This window comes from Miscanthus floridulus, chromosome 4 (genome assembly GCF_019320115.1).
Source record: "Miscanthus floridulus cultivar M001 chromosome 4, ASM1932011v1, whole genome shotgun sequence".
Classification (NCBI taxonomy): Eukaryota; Viridiplantae; Streptophyta; class Magnoliopsida; order Poales; family Poaceae; genus Miscanthus; species Miscanthus floridulus.
The window spans coordinates 115,027,738-115,045,758 of NC_089583.1; the positions used below are offsets into that span (position 1 = coordinate 115,027,738).

Below are 18,021 nucleotides of genomic sequence, written 5' to 3' on the forward strand. Positions count from 1 at the left end.
TACAAACCATTTCTGAATATTTACGATCTCAAATATAGAACGTTTTAGCTATAAAGTTTAAATCTTATTGAGCGCTGCAATTTTGATAAGTATCCCGTTCGAGAACTTTTGGTAAGTATCCGTTCGAGAACGTTTGAAAAATTGAATGGATCTCAATTATGATAATTTAAAAAACGAATATTTAGTACTCCAAATAATTTAAATAAAAAAAATTGTCAACTACAAAATGGTAGACCACACTGAGCATCCCAACTTTAGTATACAACAAGTCAACATTTGAGGTCCTTTGCGAATTCTAAATTTTTAATTTTCAAATCAAAGAAAATAAAAATAAGTATTTGTGACTCTAAACGATTTTAAATGAAAAAAATTGTCAACCACATATTTGTGGATCACATCGAGAATTATACAACCACATATTTGTAGATCGCATCGAGAATTATACTTTGGTGTAGACCATTTCAACGTATGAGGTCATTCAAAAATTCTAAATGGAAGCGAACTGATCATAGATCAGTACGTTGGGTTCCTTGTGGTGGAACCTGTTCACCCGGACTTAAGTCCTCGACTTGGCATGAGTGCTCGTATTTTTCTGTTTTTTTTTCAGGATTTAATGACGCTATGCTTTCAGTGGTAGGCGACGTCCCCGTCGACAGCGTGACACCTGTGGTGACTTCCTGAATCTCAAGATCTGTCGGCTCAGTCGTTCGAAGGTGCTCACCCTTTTAGTGGTAGGCGACATCCCCGTCGATAGCGAGGAGCCTTCGGAGGTGCTCACTCATAGAGAGGGTTTACGTACATGTGTTCACGTGTGTACTATTGTCTATAAAGTTTTCACTCGTGCTCTCAAACCATCCGTAAGATACAAGACGATATTTTAATTTCTATCTCTTCCACGTCAGACAAGATCATAGAAGTACGTGGCATAAGGCTGACGTTATTTCTCTGTTCACGGTTCACGCCCTTACGATACGCGTTACGAGTTCAATTTTGTGCCTAGCTTGAAATGTTACTTGCTCCACGTCGATATTCTCATGTATTCGGGACAGGGCTCCGAAGTCCCAACATACGTTGAGCACTTTGGGCAGGAAATCACTGAAGCTTAATCCAGCTCATGTTCTGGAAATAGTAAGTTGGATCTTACACCCTGTTCGCTTATGCTAAAATTTAATTTATGCTGATACTTACACTAAAATATTGTGAAAGAAAAATACTATTCCATAGCTAAAAAATAGCTCAAGCTTATTTCTAGAGGCAGCAATCAATGTCAATCACATACGCTCACATTCATATCGCAACACTGACAGCGAGCATAATACCCTGTTTGTTTGGGTTTGTTTGGCTTATAAGCCGTACTTTTTCGGCCAATAAACAATATTTTTCTCTCACACCAAATCAACCAATAGTACTTTCAGTCATGCCTTATCAGCCAAACAAGCCCAAACGAACATGACGAATGATTGGACTCTGTAGTCTGTAGTACTAATGTAGTAGTAGCAAAGCATCATGGTCTTGTTTAGTTCATCTTCTAAAAGTTTACACGTATCTCATCGAATGTTTAGATATATACACAAAGTATTAAATATAGAATTAAAAAAATAACTAATTACATAGATTACGACTACTTTGCGAGACAAATCTTTTAAACTCCATGATTTGATAATAAAGTACTACAGTAACACAAGTGCTAACGATAGATTAATTAGGTTTAATAAATTCGGCCTGCGGCTGACGGATTCGGTACCGAACGCTCCATACGACATCCATACGACACCTTCAAACTTTACGCAGCTAAACAACGCCTATGTGATTCAGGAAGTCCGTCCGTCCGGATGGTCGCGGGATCACAGCAGGGCCCTGATCCGGTCGCCCTCGGTCTGGACGTGCGCCCTGGTGACCTCCGCGACGCTCCGGCAGCCGCAGAGCGCCATGGCCAGCTCCAGCTCTTTGTTCAGCATCTCGATCACGTGCCTCGCGCCGGCTTCCCCGCGCGCCGCCAGCCCGTACAACACCGGCCTCCCCACCTGCAATAAACACGCTCATCCTCGTCAGAACGAACGAATTGTCCACGGTAAGGTTTCTCTTCCGAAACAGGCGCTTTGCTGTGTGCCAAGTTTAGTGTGTCTTGAGTTGCTGTGAGATCTGGGTGGAGGTGTTGGTTGAGTTCTTTTGTTATTCGAACTTAAAACTCTGTAATAGGTGTCTGAACTCCATTATAAGCTGGCCTCCCAGCCCCAGCACTGGATCATGGGCTTTCGTTCGATAAGCTTTCAATAAAGCCCGGCGAATGTCTTTGATCTAACAGACGAACAGCCCGTGCATGCCCAATTGCAAGAAGTCGGACTCGGAGAGGAGCGGCATACGTACCATGACAGCGTTGGCGCCGAGCGCCAGCGCCTTCAGCGCGTCGGTGCCCCGCCGGATGCCACCGTCCACCAGCACAGGCACGGCCCCCTCCACCGCCTTAACCACCTGCAATTCAGCGCACGACACCCGACCCCGGCGGTCCTTTGTCAGTATACGGCCGCTACAGCAGCACTTCGCAATAACAGCACGCCCAAACGCTGACTGTGTCCCACACGCCACACGTGCAGCGATCGATCGGGTAAATGCGTGGCGCGAGTCAGGAGGATAAATGTGGTCGGTCGGCCGGCGGCCAGTTATTACCTCTTCGAGCGCCGAGATGGTGGCCGGCGCATAGTCCAGCTGCCTGCCGCCGTGGTTGGACACGATCACGCCAGACACCCCCGCCTCCACGGCCTTCCTCGCTGCCCAACGCCGCCGGAGTCATCAGAGTTCAGTGACACATACAGTGAGACCATACCAGTTCTCCGGTTCAGCACCATGCATGCCAGTAATCCAACGCTGATACACTGATAGAGTATATATTATGCTAGTTATCGTTCATTACCGTCTTCGGCGGTGACGATTCCCTTGAGCAGGATCGGCAGGTTGGTGATGGACTTGAGCCACTCCACGTCCTGCACGCACAAATTCAGCAAAAACACACCCCATCAACCCACTAGCCGTTTAATTGCCGGCAAGACGGCCCGTCATGGCATGGTCGCCTGTACAGTGATCCAAGGCCGCTGTGACCAAGTACGGCGATGCATGCAATTCAAGGGCACTACGTGTCCTTTGGACAGGATCACAGGAGAAAGATGCCACTATGCCAGTAGGCCAACGGTCGCTATACCAGCATGTTATATTAAGTGCCATACGGCTGCTCAAAGAACAGGTTTTCAGTATCCAGTGTCAGCCCTTATGCCCGATGTTGATGCGTCCATGCACCACCCATAACTGTTCCATATGCTTGCCCAATACCGTAGGTGCCAGACCACATGCTATGGAACTCGAGATTCAAGAAAGTTTATGGCACGGCCACAGTCTGCTATGTGTTATCTGTACGTACCTTCCATGACAATGATGGATCCAGCGTCTCCCATGAGAATCGTTCCAGCTTGGAGCCACCTTCCTAACAACACGATCAAGATTGCGAGACGATAATGGTTCAGTTTTTCAGAAAGAAAGGAGTTCGTCCACTGTGAACGAATTTTTGTAGCTCTAAACCAGAGATTTATCGAGCAAATGTTTCACTCACAGCACTTTCTATGTCGTTGTCTGATGACATTAAACCTTCAAGGTTTACAAACCGTGGAGCAATCATCCTGCATGAACAATCAGCTCAGTTACAGAACATCCCAAAATAAAACAAAAGGGAAATTTTTGCAACATAGTGTTGTTGAAGCTATAAATGTATTGACGATCTACCTCCATTCCAAATTATAAGACTTTTTTTTTCTACGCACATAGCTTTCACTATGTATCTAGACAAAATGTATATCTAAGTGCATATATCTAGAAAAACCAAAACATCTTATAATTTGGAATGGATAGAGTAATTGAAGATTTTAACCTCAGTAACAATGGGTTAGGAAACTGGAATTATGATTTGTAAAAGAACATAATTTCACTGAACTTTAGGAGATTTCAACAAAGATAACAAGCACTGTACTTGTTTCTAATATCTGCTTCACGACTACCAAGCACAGGCCTGTCAACTGTCAAAACAACTGCCTTGAATCCTAAACTCTCAGCCCGCCGTACCAATGTTGCCGAAACATCCCTTCTCTTGCACATCTAAGGTACACAAACGAATTTTTCAGAAACCAGGTAGCAGCAGAAAGGGGAATTTACTAAAAAAGATCAATGCCAACGCATCATACATATAACTGATAAAAGCGAATGGCATCGCAGCTGGAGGCAACCTCCTCGATTCTGCAGCTTGATGAGAAGGAAAGCACCTGTATGACATATTGACATATATGAACATGTGTAACAATCTACATAGGGTCTAAAGACGAGTACATCACCAGATGACCCCCAAAAACAAATTCAGCAGTTACCATTATGGTGTTACATGCTGCGGCAGCTCTTGCTGTGGCCACCTCCCCTGAAATGAACATTTAACCAAGGGTTGTGGAGATAATAGCAAGTTTTATCACTTAAAACTTGGATGACTTGATTTTGTACCTTCTGGATTTGCTAATTTGTGTGCCCCTGTAGGAGCGACAATCATTGGCGATGGCATATTATATCCTAACAAGCTTGTTGACATGTCTATCTTACTCACATCTATAAGGACCCGTGGCCGTAACCTGTGTAATACACGCTGAAAAGTAAGGAACCACTTTTTAATGAGGTTGTAAATAATTGGTGATGTGAACAGTACAGAGTTCTTCCATATGCTGCAATATTCTCCCTCAGTGTATACTCATCCTCTGCTCCCCCATTGATATAATCATAGTGCATCTTTGGTAGTGCTTTCTTGGCGAGTTTTTGATATTCCCAGACATTAATTGGTAGATTATCCTCCATTCGGCTACATTAACATGTTAAAAAGGTCATTCTTATATTGCAATTACAGTTATACATTGGTTTAGAAAATTAAGAAAAAGAGCCAACAATAGGTTCCTTTTTCAGTGCAGGCACTAAATCATTTCAATTTGGACAATACGAAAGTTTAGGATACTTGCATGCTTCAAAAATAAAAACTCTAGTATAGTCATTTCACTTCTAGCCTTTTATTTGGAATGGACGTTACCACTATACATTGTTCCTCAACTGTTCAAACTAGTCCAAAACCAGTAGATGGTAGAGTTAAGCAAAGTAGATTGATATTGATCTGAAGTTTACAATACAATTTTTCTCTAAGTGTGCACAACAGATCAGGAGGAATCTCTACATATTGGGCATCAGAAGAAGATTTAAGATAACCAAACAAGTGTGGCCATACTACTATTTTTGGTATAAAATGTAAATTTCCGATGCCTCGTCTTTGCCAACTGTACCCCTTCACAACCCTTTTAAGAAACAGTAGGGCATGTTCATTTAACCAAAACAATTGAGCCCTAGAAATGCAAATGTAGGGTAAAACAAAACTACCAGATGCATACGTAGTACTGCAATGAAAGTACCAAGTTACAAAACTAGCATCTACATATTGAAGTGAACTCAAAAATTTATGAATCAGTTTCGATGAAGTCAGAAGATTCTAGTATTGCAACTGAAAATTTCAACCATCAGAAGTAAAAGGATACACTGACTAATTCATCCACATATGTTTTCAGTGAATACATTACATTCCAATTTACAGTTTTAAGTGTAGTATTTGTGTAGTGCAAAAATAATTACTGTAGATCATACCTTTGTAGTGACTCTGGATAGAGCTGGACACAACAAAGCACAGACAACAAAAGGCAGAAAAATGGATTTCTACTCTTGATCTGTAATCAACATTGGGCAATAAAGGGGAAACGAGAAAATTAAAATGACTCTGAAATTGTTGTTCAGATCTAGTCCCTGACCTACTCATCACAACTGAAACAGAACTCAATCTGTTCAGCTATTCATCACAGTTCATTCTTCAGAAGTGTGCTGACTAGCTAAATACATGTAAATGCATGCCGCCCTTCGATATTTTGATGTCTACCACTCCTATGTCACAATCATACAGACTTAGTAAGGGAATATTCCAATTTTCACCAGAGATGTTACCCATATATATGGTTGCTATTCCTCTGGCATAGGATCATTAACTCTAGTAACCGCATAGTGGGTAGGCCCATTTTGTTTCAGTATTTTGGGAAATTCGAGCTCAATCAACGCCTTGTTTAGATGCCACCAAAATTCCAAGTTTTTTCACTCTCTCTCCATCACATCAATTTTTAGCCGCTTGCATGGAGTATTAAATGTAGGTAAAAAAAATAACTAATTACATAGTTTAGTTGGAAATCACGAGATGAATCTTTTGAGCCTAGTTGGTCCACGATTGGACAATATTTGTCAAATAAGACGAAAGTGATACTATTCATCGGGTTGAAATTTTTTCAGCATCTAAACGAGGCCCAAATCAGCGCTGAGGAACAACTGTGTCCAAGGCACCATAACTGCATGTGGACCCAAACTAAGATTTCACAGTAGCTTTAGCTCTATGGTCTAAAATTTTTTACACCCATAACACCTACTCTTTCTAAACTTTGAATTAATATCTTCTCTATCTTTAAGGACGCAAGACTGCTAATTCAGACCACTCTTCAGAAAATACCAAAGTTTTCAGACACATACATCTAAGCGAGGACCAAACATAGTGCTATCTTCTGCTGCAAAGGCTATGAGATAGTTAGAATACTAAGCATCTGTAGGACTCCAAAGCACAGGGAAATACAGATTTTCCTACTTGATCACTCGTCGTAATAAGTAGTCAGGTCCAAAGTGGTAAACTTCAAGTAGCACTTATTAGAAGGCCAACGCAACTGAAAGTATTTTTCTAAGAAACACAACCGAATGGTTGTCCCACTGAATTCAAGATAACCCCCATATCTGGGGGAACGCCAGATATAGGACATACTGACTAATTGTAATTGATCTACGTATGTTTTCACTTTTCAGTGAAGACATTGTGTTCCAATTCGCAGTTTTAGGTGTAGTAGTTATGCACTGAAAAAATAACTACTGCAGCTCATACCTTTGTAGCGACTCTGGCTAGAGCTAGACACAACAATGCCCAGACAACAAAAGGCAACAGAGTGGATTTCTACTCTTGTCTCTTGATCTGTAATCAACAGTGGGCCATGAAGGGGAAACGAGAAAACTAAAATGATTCTGAAATTACTGTTCAGATCTAGTCTCGGTCCTACTCATCACAACTGAAACAGAACTCAATCTGTTCAGCATTCATCACACTTCATTCTTCAGAAGTGCGCTGGCATGCTAAATACATGTAAATGCATGCTGCCCTTTGATGTATTTATGTATACTACTCCTGTGCCACAATCATACAGACTTAGCAAGGGAATATTCCAATTTCCACAATAGATGTTCCCCTCCCCACATAAATGATAAGATGCGCCCATAACACCTATTCTTTCTAAACTGTGAATTAATCTCTTCTCTGTCTTTAAGGACAAGTAAGACTCTGCTATAGCTGAAACCCATGCAGTCACTCAAGTTTCCAGACACCTTCTCTTCAAAAAATACTTAAGCTTTCAGATACATATATCTAAGTTAGGACCAAACATACTGCTATCTTCTGCTGCAAAGGTTAAATAAACTGAGATAGTTAGAATACTAAGCATCTGCAGGACTACAAAGCACAGGGAAGTCCAGATTTTCCTACTTGATCACTCATCGTAATAAGTAGTCAGGTCCAAAGTGGTGAACTTGAAGTGGCGCTTGTTAGAAGGCCAACACAACTGAGCCCGTGTTTAGTTGGTTGAAAAGTTGGAATTTGGCTATTGTAGCACTTTCGTTTTTATTTGGCAATTAGTGTTCAATCATGGACTAATTAGGCTCAAAACGTTCGTCTCGCGATTTCCAACTAAACTGTGCAATTAGTTTTTTTTTCGTCTACATTTAATGCTCCATGCACGTATCGTAAGATTCGATGTGAACCAAACACGGGCCGAAAGATAGTTTTCTCAAGAAACACAACCGAACTTGTGTCCCACTGAATTCAAGATAAACCCCATATCTGGGGGAACGCCGGATATAGACGCGGACTGTAGAAATTGGCAGGCCGTCTAGTATGGCAATGTCTTTTATTTCTTACAATTGGGGAGCATTCAAGATTTGCAGCAGCATCTAACATGGTCATCCACCTAGGGTTCGGCAAAAATCAAGAAGATGCAGACAGGCTTTTTCCACATGATTGGTACACAAAAAACAAAGAGAAAAAAAAACTCATACATGACTACATGAGTGAATTAAAGAAGGAACAGTGAGCCGCAGCCCCATACCTTGGGGGAGGAAGGACTGCAATCAAGGATGGCAGAAAGATGAGTGGAACGCAGCAGGTTCAGAGGTTAGTGCTTGCCTCCCCGGTGTGATGTCAGAAACAGAAACTCAGTGCTGGCCGCATCCTGGTCCTGGAATCAAAATCGACAATAATGCTCCACCTACCACTCTTACCCTCTTCCCTAACAGTGAACTAAAATAATAAATCTCCTGCTTGTTCATCGAAAACCCTCTTTTTTTTTAGGTACCGTGCTTGGATGATAACATCACCCTCCTTGAATATGGTTTCGTTATGTTCAAGTTGCCTGATTTTTGTTAACTCTGAATCATGTTTAGCTGAATAACCATCAATTTCAATGGGCTAGATTGTGTGTAATTATTAAGTAGATAATGTGTCATTATATAAGAAACAACACAAGGTGGTATAAAAGTATAAATACATTTTGTTTAGTTGACAAAAATTCTTGTGGAACTAAAAGTATAAACACAAGAAGCTAAAAATATATTTCGTATGCCTGCCTTACATTAGACTTTAAGACACATGTGTCGTTTTCTCGTGCCTATCACTGACAAATCATCTTCCTGTGCTGGGGCTGCAGTGTAAAGGACAATAGGCATTAGGTATTCGCTAGGCTGATAAGTTAAGACTGAAAATACTGTTGACTAATTTATTAAGAGAGAAAAATATTATTTGTTGACTAAAAAAGTACGATTTATAAGCTAAGCGAACATGACGATTATCTGCGGTCCAGCAAAACATTGACATGTGAAGGAAACCAAACTACCTTGGAAATTTAGGACACTATCAGCCTGTTTATTTCGTCGTAAACGATCGTGGATTATTTGTTGCTGGCTGGTTTGGTGTGAGAGAAAAATATTATTCCAGCTTATAATCCACGATCATATACGATCGTATAAGCCAAGCCGAACAGACTGTATAGCTGAACTTGCACAGATCTAAGAACGGAGAAAATTCCTTTAATGCCATTGATTGTATACTCTTCTCTCTTGTGCCATTGAAAATTATAGACTTCCTTCGTTCGCCCTGTTTGTTTGGGCTTGTTTGGCTTATAAGTTATGGTTGAAAGTACCGTTGGCTAATTTGGTATGAAAAAAATACTGTTCGTTGGTTGATAAACCGTGGCTTATAAGCCGAATACGACGATGATCGTCGTTAGTTCGTAATTTTAGTTTCCGGTGCCATTATTGTCGCTTTGCCATTAAACTCAAATGAACATCGTTAAATTTCACTTGGTATCAAACCGCAAACACCTTCTGTGCCTAAAAAATGGGGGCAAATTTAACCAAATCTTGTCACCAGCCAGTAGCACACCCTTAACCGAAGCAGAGCAGAAGCATCAGCGACGTCAGCGACTCTGTAGCGACGAGACGAGGCGCCACAATTTTCTAAATTTGGCTTTTTTTTTTAGAAAATTTATGTTTGATTCTGGGAGACTTAAACTCATCTTTGGACCCTGGAGTCGGTATCAGGACTCATGGCGTCGAGATAATACGTCTCGGCGATATAGATCTTAGCTCCAATGTGCCTGACTATGCATAATAAGACATTCTAGATGGCGTTGACGTGATCAGTATCTCGGCGCCAGAATAGTGACGCTGAGCATGAATTCAGAGCGCGGTGGAGCGGGCACTGGAGGTCGCTGAGGTAGCTGGTCTGCTAGATCGGGGCCCTACTGAAGTGAAGCGACTGCAGGTTCACAGGGAACAAACAGGGGCTTCTGTTCCAGAAATTAAAGGCCCGATCAAGAGTTCATTGAATGCCAGCAACTCATCATCCAGCTCCATTGCTTGCAGCAATAACGACCCATAAGTACCGCTACCACAGTACCAGTTCTGCAAAGATCGATAGATGCGGTAGTAGTAAATCCCAGGATCCGAATGCAGTAACACACTGACCCTGGCCTTCATGTTCATGTGATTTTCCCTTCATCAGATCGATCCCATGCCAATCTGGGATGATGGAGCTTGCCAAAATGTCGGTGAGGTCGCATTCTGGCGCTGCTACTTATAGCCAGGCCCAGGAGAGCAGGCCGGTGTGAAGAGGTCCTAGAAGTAGCATCGTCGTCGGCTCGATGCATGCTTGGTAGCACCACAACCAGGAATCCAGGATGGTGATGAACTGATGATGATTCAATGCTGTTAGGTTTGCACAGTAGGTTACAGTTGCAGGGAGAGATCGAGAGAGAGACTGCAGTTACTGCGCACGTACAGCGGAAATTTAAGATATGTTTAGTTGGTGAAATAAAAAATTTTAATGTCATATTGAATGTTTTGGATGTCGGAAAGGGGTTTTCGGATACTAATAAAAAACTAATTACATAGCTCGTCTGGAAACTGCGAGACGAATTTGTTAAGGCTAATTAATCCATCATTAGCGCATGTTGGTTACTGTGGCACTTATGACTAATCATGGACTAATTAGTCTTAAAACATTCGTCTCGCGATTTTCAACCAAACTGTGCAATTAGTTTTTTTATTTATATTTAATACTCTATGTATGTGGCGCAAGATTCGATGTGATAATTTAGGATGAAAATTTTTAGGAACTAAACCAGACCTTAAGCATGTGTTTGGTTTGGGAGCCAAATGGAATGGGTTGGGTCCATCCCACTTTTCTGGGTTTATATCAACCCATCTCGTGTTTGGTTACAGGGATAGGTTCAACCTAGTTTTTTGTTTGGTTGGAGGATACAGTGGGTTGGAGTGGCTCCATTCCTTGTTTGGTTAGAGGGATGAGGGTTGGCAGGGAATATGATCACCTCTTTGGTGAGATTACCATACATTGCATATATCTTCACTTCTAATCAAGTTCAAAGCACATTCATGAAAGGAAAATAATATTCAATGACACGTACAAAATCTCATGCATCAGGTTCAAGCCTTACTTTAATAAAGCAAGTTCAGTTCAAGCCTTACATGATAATAATTAGATGTAGCCTTACACATCAAGTTCAAGCCTTACTTGAATAAAGCAAGTTCAAGGCATTACATAAGTTCAAGCCTTACATGATATAAGTTCAAGGCTTACACGGTTGGATAAGTTGTACCAAAAGAAACATCCCACTCATCCAACATTACCCTTACACTCCAGGAAACTTATCACTGATGAACATTGAAAACCAATGAAGTTGGTTCTCGTATGGCAGGTTATAGAAAGATCTAGCAATAGTAGGGTTGGAACACAAGTGAAGATGGTATGTAGATACGTGGACCGAATTAAAACCAGGAAAGGTATTTAGGATCTGAAATAGGTCATCTGGCAACTCATTTTCTGGTTTGGCAGCAGATTTTATAGCTTCAGCGATATTCTCACCTACACTTTTGAATACAGCAATCAGCCTCTAATCCTCAGTGTCAACAACCTTGGCCTTCTTGCTGGGTCTAGTAGCAGATGATGGTCTACTAGTAGATGATGTTGCCCCTTGAGTTGTGTGACCATCACTCAAACCATTTACAGTAACCTCCTCCTCATCTTGGCTATCAGCCTCATCTTCTCTACCTAGAGCTGCACTTGAGTCCTTTGCAAAGTTGCCTGTAGCCATGCTATTTCCAAATATTGCCTCCATCTCTTTATAGTGCAAGATGGGCTTGTTCAAGAACTCAACATCAGACTTGTGATCCTAGAATGGAGGAGAATTTGTAGTCAAAATATGAAATGATAAGTCCAATTACAAAAGAATTGAGCAGCAACTTTACCTTCACATGGCCATTGTAGTGCTCATCATCCAGTGTAATCATGCAGTTATCTTCATCAAACAGTGCACCACTCAACTTCTTAAGTTTAATTATCTTTGCCCACTTTTTCTGCCATGTCTTTAAATGATTCTTGACTTGGTCATCGGTGTGAATAGTGTTGAACTTCTCATTGATAGCCCTAGCACAACCATTATAAAAATGTTTCTTGAATCCCTTCGATGTCTTCAACCCACTAGCCACCAAATCAGCTAGGTGACTAAGCATGAAAGCAGACATTGCTGATGTCCATGTAGCATGGCCGCTAGTTGCACCAACTTCCTCAACTGCATCCTCCATTGCCTGCCATACAAACACAAAATCAGCAAACGTTACACATGATTGAGCAACAAATACCTCCTTACAAATGGATTTTAGTAACAAATATGTCCATACAAATGGATTTCAGCAACAAATATGATCTTACAAATGGAACTCAGCCACATATGTCCTTACAAATGGAACTCAGCCACAAATATGTTCTTACAAATGGAATTCAGCTACAAATTTGTCCATACAAATTCATTTTTGCAACAAATATTAATTAACATTGTTATTTTGCTTGTCTGCCCACATTTGATCTGCTAGTTGCTGCCTGAAATTAACCATAGCAGCATGCTCATTTGCTTGGCCAGTGCGTGTTGAAGCATGACTATAGGTAGGCAAAGTAACATCCTCTATAAAAACTCATCATTCCCATCTTGTATAACCCAATTGTGACTGATGCAGCAAGCACATACAATATCTACTTGTGTTGGAAAAGGGAAGAACGGGGTAGCATCATCAAGAATTTTGAATCTTCGCTTTAGCAACCCAAAAGCACGCTCTACTGCACACGAAGAGATGAGTGCCTAAGGTTGAATAATTCCTTCTCGTTTTGCACTGGATTAGTGCCCCACTCATTTAAGTGGTACCAAACACCACGAAAAGGGGGCAAAAATCCTGGTTTGGCTCCATATCCAGCATCCACTAGGTAGTACTTTCCTATTATTTGATGGACAGATTCGTCACATGTCTATATACAAAAATTTGTATGGACAAGTTGAGAGACTGCTAATCTATTACCTTGTGGAACACGAAGGCCATTCTCACGTTCTAAAGCATCTCGTAGCACTAGAGCATCATGTGTTGTACCCTCCCAACCAGCCAAGACATAGGTGAATCGTAGATCAAAGTCTACAGCTGCCATTACATTTTGTGTGGCAAATGATTTCCTACCACGAAAAGCATGCTCAATATCCTTAGGTATAGATGCTCTCACATGTGTACCATCAATTGCTCCAATACAATCCTATTTTTCAATATGTCCATATTAGAGACCATATGAATATAAATCTCAAATATCCAAAAACCAAAAACAAGAATAAGCCTCACACCTTAAAGTAAGGATCCCATCTGGAGCTCCCTGCAATTTTGCTTGGTATGTCCATAGACGGGGGGGCTAACTAGTTCCCCTCGTAGCTCACCAATAGCACGCAATACTTTGTTGAAGTAGCGGCTCACTGTTTCTCCCGATCTATCAAAATTAGTTCCAACTAACCTATTCCTAAGGTTATGTCCCACAGTGTTTAAAAACATACCCACTTGCTGCTCAACACACAGGTGGATGGTATCTTTCAGTAAACCACGATCTCTAAAAAGTTTGCAAAACTGGAAGTACTTGTCTCTGTTAAGTCTTAACATGTTCAGACAAGTTGTATCATCCTTCCAAATTTTGTTGTTTAGATATTATAGTCTAATCCTATCCCTTTCCTCTATAGGCCCATAGGTAATACCAATCCTTCTTGCACCACGCTTACGTTTTCTAGTCTGAATAATCAAGGCCATCATTGACAACAACATGTATGCAGCAGCAGCAGCAAAAGTTACAATCTTGGTCCTCTTTTCCATCTACAATACAAGACATGACATTGGTTCTGTTTACAATCTGTTGACACCGTTTTTTGTACGTGTCAAAATAATCGGAGTGGACTAATCGGCAAGGGGAAAGTTATTGAATACTTTGATAGCCAATGAAAGCCAGTTTGTAAAAATGGTTGCCGATAGCTGGTGATGATCGATGGAAAGGTTGATTTGGACTCGGGCGTTGCCGATGAGGTTGGAGGAGTTATTGTCGATGCCGATGAAAGGAGGCTTGAAGATTACTGCCGATGAAACAGGGAGTATGCCGATAAAGGAAGACTTGAAGACTACTGCCGATGAAACAGGGAGTATGCCGATGAAGGAAGACTTGAAGACTACTGCCGATGAAGCAGGGAGTATGCCGATGGGAATGAGGACAGTGAGATTTCCATCGTAATTGAGGCGGACAGGGAAATAGATAGGAGTTGATTTCCTTTTCTGTATTTGTTAGGTTATGATTCGTGTAAGAGTCACGTGTTTCCTTAGATATGGGATTGGTGTCCTAGTTGTGTTTGGTTGTGTCTCTTTAGATCAGGGTATAAATATGGAGTAAGGGGCAATGTAATAGACAATATCAATCAATATCAAAACCAACTTTTACTCCTATTTGCATCTACTTACTTTTCGGCGACTTCGTCAATTTGCATATTTTTCCTTTTTACGAGTTCTCATCGATTCGGCGAGCTGCATCACTTCAGTGCGACCTTCGGCGATTCTCGAGTTCCGCGTGAGCACCTCTTGGCCGTGACTTCCGGGCGTATCGCTGTTGTCAGGACCAAAGTGTTCGTATCTTCATCCTTGTCGATTAACAGGTCAAATCGACTGGCACGCTTTGGATATCGATTCGGGTATTAGCCCTTTGTGTTTGCAGATCACTTTTGCATCAACACATCTTTTGGCACGCCCGGTGGGACAAATCAATCAATATGTTCAATTCCGAGATCGATCCAGGGAACATTATCGCAGTATCAGAAGAAGATCTCAAGGAAGAACAGAGGCAGGCTATGGAAAAGGCTGTAGAAGAATACAAGCAGCTTTGTCTGAGATCGTTTAGCTTGAACAAGAGTGGACAAGTCATCCAGAAGCAAGATTTGCCGTTGCCTCGGCAGGTTACCTTTGACTCCAATCCTGGTAAACTTCAAGAGATGGTTAATTCTGCAGTAAATCATGCTTTGATTAATCATTCCAATGTGCTGTCCAATACTGTTCATAATGCTGTGGTTCGAACTCTCAAAGAAGGACAAGCGGCACCACATTACGTTGGGCCTGCCTATCATCAACCAGAGCCGGCATCTGTCAAAACTCCATCGGCTCCTTCGGCCATTGTGGGTACAGAAGTTACTTCCCCTCCAGTATTGGCAGGCTCACCTAATATACAATCTACACCGATACAATCAGATCAGGTGTTACCAGGAGGGCGAGTTCAGCTTAATACAGATCTATCGGCATCAGCTATGTCAGGCCCTGTGTCTCAGAATAACCAGATTCCTACTAATTGGTGGGGATATGGCATGCCTCCAGAGTCATCTGCTTTCAATCCTAGATTACCTCAAGTATTTGATGCAGCAGGAAGAGCGCCTATATCATCGGCTGTTTCGCCGATGGCTCAAGTGCCTCAATATGCCGCAACTACTTCTGTACAACCAACTCCAGGAGGTTTCCAGATGCCTATGATTCAAACATTCAATTCAAGTCCATCGGCGAGCGTACTGCCGATGCAGCAGAAAGCCCCTGCTATGAGTCAAACTGGGGTTCAGTTCATGCCTCAAACCGGTTATAATTATCCAACAATATCAGCAAATTACCAGCCATCGGTAAGTTTTGTACCGATGAGTTCTAATAATGATTGGTCAGGACAGTTACCTGTTCAACATACAGTTCAGCGAAATCAGCAGGTTGCAGGGATTCAACAAGGTCATATGCAAGCTGGTTTCCAGAATCAAGCATCGGCAGCCCAGCCGATGAATCCTTTCCAACAGGCTAATGGACCACAAGTAACGGCAAATATGCCGATTGCTGGAGATCGTGGGCTACAAAGATATGGGGAGGGATGTCAGCAGGCACCTCCTGTAGAAATTCAACCAGTTCGTCAGCAGGAGGCTGATGCTTTTTGGGCCGATAAGATAGCAGAAATTGTGAAGGATCAGTTTGGGATAAAGCCCAAGGTCAATACTTATTCTTATCGAACTCCATACCCTCCTGCATACGATTTAATTCCTCTCCCAAATCGGTACAAGGTACCGGATTTCACTAAATTCTCTGGGCAAGATGATACATCAACAATGGAACATGTCAATCGCTTCATTATTCAATGTGGAGAGGCAGCTAACAGAGATGAATTAAGAGTTCGTTTATTTTCATCATCTTTGTCTGGATCAGCATTTACATGGTTCATTTCATTACCACCAAATTCTATTATTACTTGGGTTGATCTAGAAAAACAGTTCCATAAGTATTTCTTTGCTGGAATCCATGAAAAGAAGCTTACCGATTTAGTAAAATTAAGACAGCGTAATGATAAATCGGTAGAGAGCTTTGTACAAAGGCTACGAGATGTAAAAAATAAGTGCTACAGCCTGGTGCTGGACGATCGGCAGCTTGCCGATCTGGCTTTCCAAGGGTTATTGCCCCATCTTAAGGACAGATATGCTTCTCAGGAGTTTGAAAGCCTCAGTCATCTGGTGCAAAGGATCTCTGATCAAGATACTAGGGTTTTTGAACCTAAAAAGAACTGGAGTAAAAAGGTATCATTTGTTGAAGAAGTAGGAGATTCTGACTCTGATGAAGAACCAGTTATCGGCTTAGCTGAGTGGGTTAAGAATAAAAAGCCGATATCATGTCCCTTTGGTCAAAAAGAGCCATAAAAGTTTACCTTTGATATCACCAAGGCCGATAAAATATTTGATCTTCTGCTTCAAGAGGGCCAAATTAAGCTGTCACCTAATCATGTGATCCCATCGGCAGAAGAGTTGAAGAAGATTTTGTACTGCAAATGGCACAATGCAACTTCACACAGTACAAATGAGTGCAAGGTATTCAGGCAACAGTTACAATCGGCTATTGAATCTGGGAGAATTAAGTTTGGTACTTCCAAGACCCAAAAGCCGATGAAAATTGATCAACACCCTTTTCCAGCAAATATGTTGGATGCCAAAGGAAAGACCAAGGTATTGACGTCAGAGGCTGCTGAGAAAAACGCGTCAGTAGACCCCCAACATCGGATAACTACTGATGATGCAAAGAGTAAGGGTTTGCTAGGAGAAAGCAGTAGTTCCAAAAATCCTCCTCGACCTGGTATTGTGATTACTCATCGAAGGCAGCAGGAGGGTTGGCGTCAACGTAATGACCGATATCGGCAACAGCAAGAAATGAGACGTCAGGAAGAGTGGAATCGACATAAAGATCATTGGAGATGTCTGTTCTTCATCCATTGCTGGGAAGAAGGTATTAAATTGCCAACTGTTGAAAATTGCCCTGAGTGTAATGGTTATTACGGAGTCAATCGTTCAGAAAGGAGGTTTCAACGTGGTAATCAGGGTTTGTCTATCAACGAGCCGATCAGAGGCAGAGCATCAGTGCATGATCGGCTGGGGGGCAGACTTAGTGTACATGAGAGGCTTGGTAAACACGCTGGATATTTTCCAAGGAATCAAGAGGAGCTTGAGGAGATGGCAAACGCAAGAGTTCCCGATGAGGAAATATTCTACAGAGACCCTAATATACGTCGCGTAGAACCAACTAGGACTTGTTATCAGCCGGTTTGGAAAACCAAGTTTCCTCGATGGTGCCCAGAGGGTCTGACAAAGACGCAGAGAAGGAGGATGCAACGTGAGCGTCAGGAGGATTTGTACCAAGAGGAAAATTCCTCCAATGAAAGGCCTGGTCATCAGCAGTGGCAGGTAAAACACAAAAATAAAGGTCCATCGGCAGATGTCAATATGGTATTCATGTTGCCGATGGAGTTTTTGGCACTACCTGATAATGAGGAAGAAGTTGTTCTCTCTGATCAAGTAGCCCAGTTAACACTAGATCCAATGATGGCTGTTTTTGAGAAACCTACCGATGACGAGA

General features: G+C 41.8%; 2 protein-coding genes and 1 pseudogene across 2 annotated transcripts; all 3 read right to left on the reverse strand.

Moving 5' to 3' along the window:
* Positions 1-1,496: 1,496 nt before the first annotated feature.
* Positions 1,497-8,471, reverse strand: LOC136550423 (peroxisomal (S)-2-hydroxy-acid oxidase GLO4-like). Its single transcript, XM_066541990.1, has 12 exons — positions 8,298-8,471; positions 4,733-4,882; positions 4,534-4,658; positions 4,407-4,453; positions 4,227-4,304; positions 4,016-4,140; positions 3,602-3,668; positions 3,413-3,475; positions 2,912-2,981; positions 2,668-2,768; positions 2,368-2,472; positions 1,497-2,024 (listed from the first exon to the last, which is right to left on the reverse strand). The coding sequence occupies exons 2-12, from the start codon at positions 4,876-4,878 to the stop codon at positions 1,845-1,847; spliced, it is 1,107 nt and encodes a 368-aa protein (XP_066398087.1). The 5' UTR covers positions 4,879-4,882; positions 8,298-8,471; the 3' UTR covers positions 1,497-1,844.
* Positions 8,472-11,396: 2,925 nt separating this feature from the next.
* On the reverse strand, positions 11,397-12,348 carry LOC136549142 (uncharacterized). The gene is made up of 3 exons (XM_066540426.1): positions 12,019-12,348; positions 11,765-11,936; positions 11,397-11,629 (listed from the first exon to the last, which is right to left on the reverse strand). The coding sequence occupies exons 1-3, from the start codon at positions 12,346-12,348 to the stop codon at positions 11,397-11,399; spliced, it is 735 nt and encodes a 244-aa protein (XP_066396523.1).
* Positions 12,349-12,588: 240 nt separating this feature from the next.
* LOC136552740 (protein ALP1-like) lies at positions 12,589-13,938 on the reverse strand (annotated as a pseudogene).
* Between the last annotated feature and the right edge of the window lie 4,083 nt (positions 13,939-18,021).

What these genes read in the sequence shown, in the direction of transcription:
- LOC136550423 (XM_066541990.1), bottom strand. Translation starts at nt 4,878, where the DNA reads ATGGAGGATAATCTACCAATTAATGTCTGGGAATATCAAAAACTCGCC. An exon ending in TTCGCTTTTATCAGTTATAT is followed by an intron (nt 4,141 to 4,226) that starts GTATGATGCGTT and finishes TGTGTACCTTAG; the next exon opens with ATGTGCAAGAGAAGGGATGT. An exon ending in ATCCATCATTGTCATGGAAG is followed by an intron (nt 2,982 to 3,412) that starts GTACGTACAGAT and finishes TTGTGCGTGCAG; the next exon opens with GACGTGGAGTGGCTCAAGTC.
- LOC136549142 (XM_066540426.1), bottom strand. Translation starts at nt 12,348, where the DNA reads ATGGAGGATGCAGTTGAGGAAGTTGGTGCAACTAGCGGCCATGCTACA. An exon ending in ATGAGCACTACAATGGCCAT is followed by an intron (nt 11,937 to 12,018) that starts GTGAAGGTAAAG and finishes CCTCCATTCTAG; the next exon opens with GATCACAAGTCTGATGTTGA. An exon ending in GGAGGAGGTTACTGTAAATG is followed by an intron (nt 11,630 to 11,764) that starts GTTTGAGTGATG and finishes TCAAAAGTGTAG; the next exon opens with GTGAGAATATCGCTGAAGCT.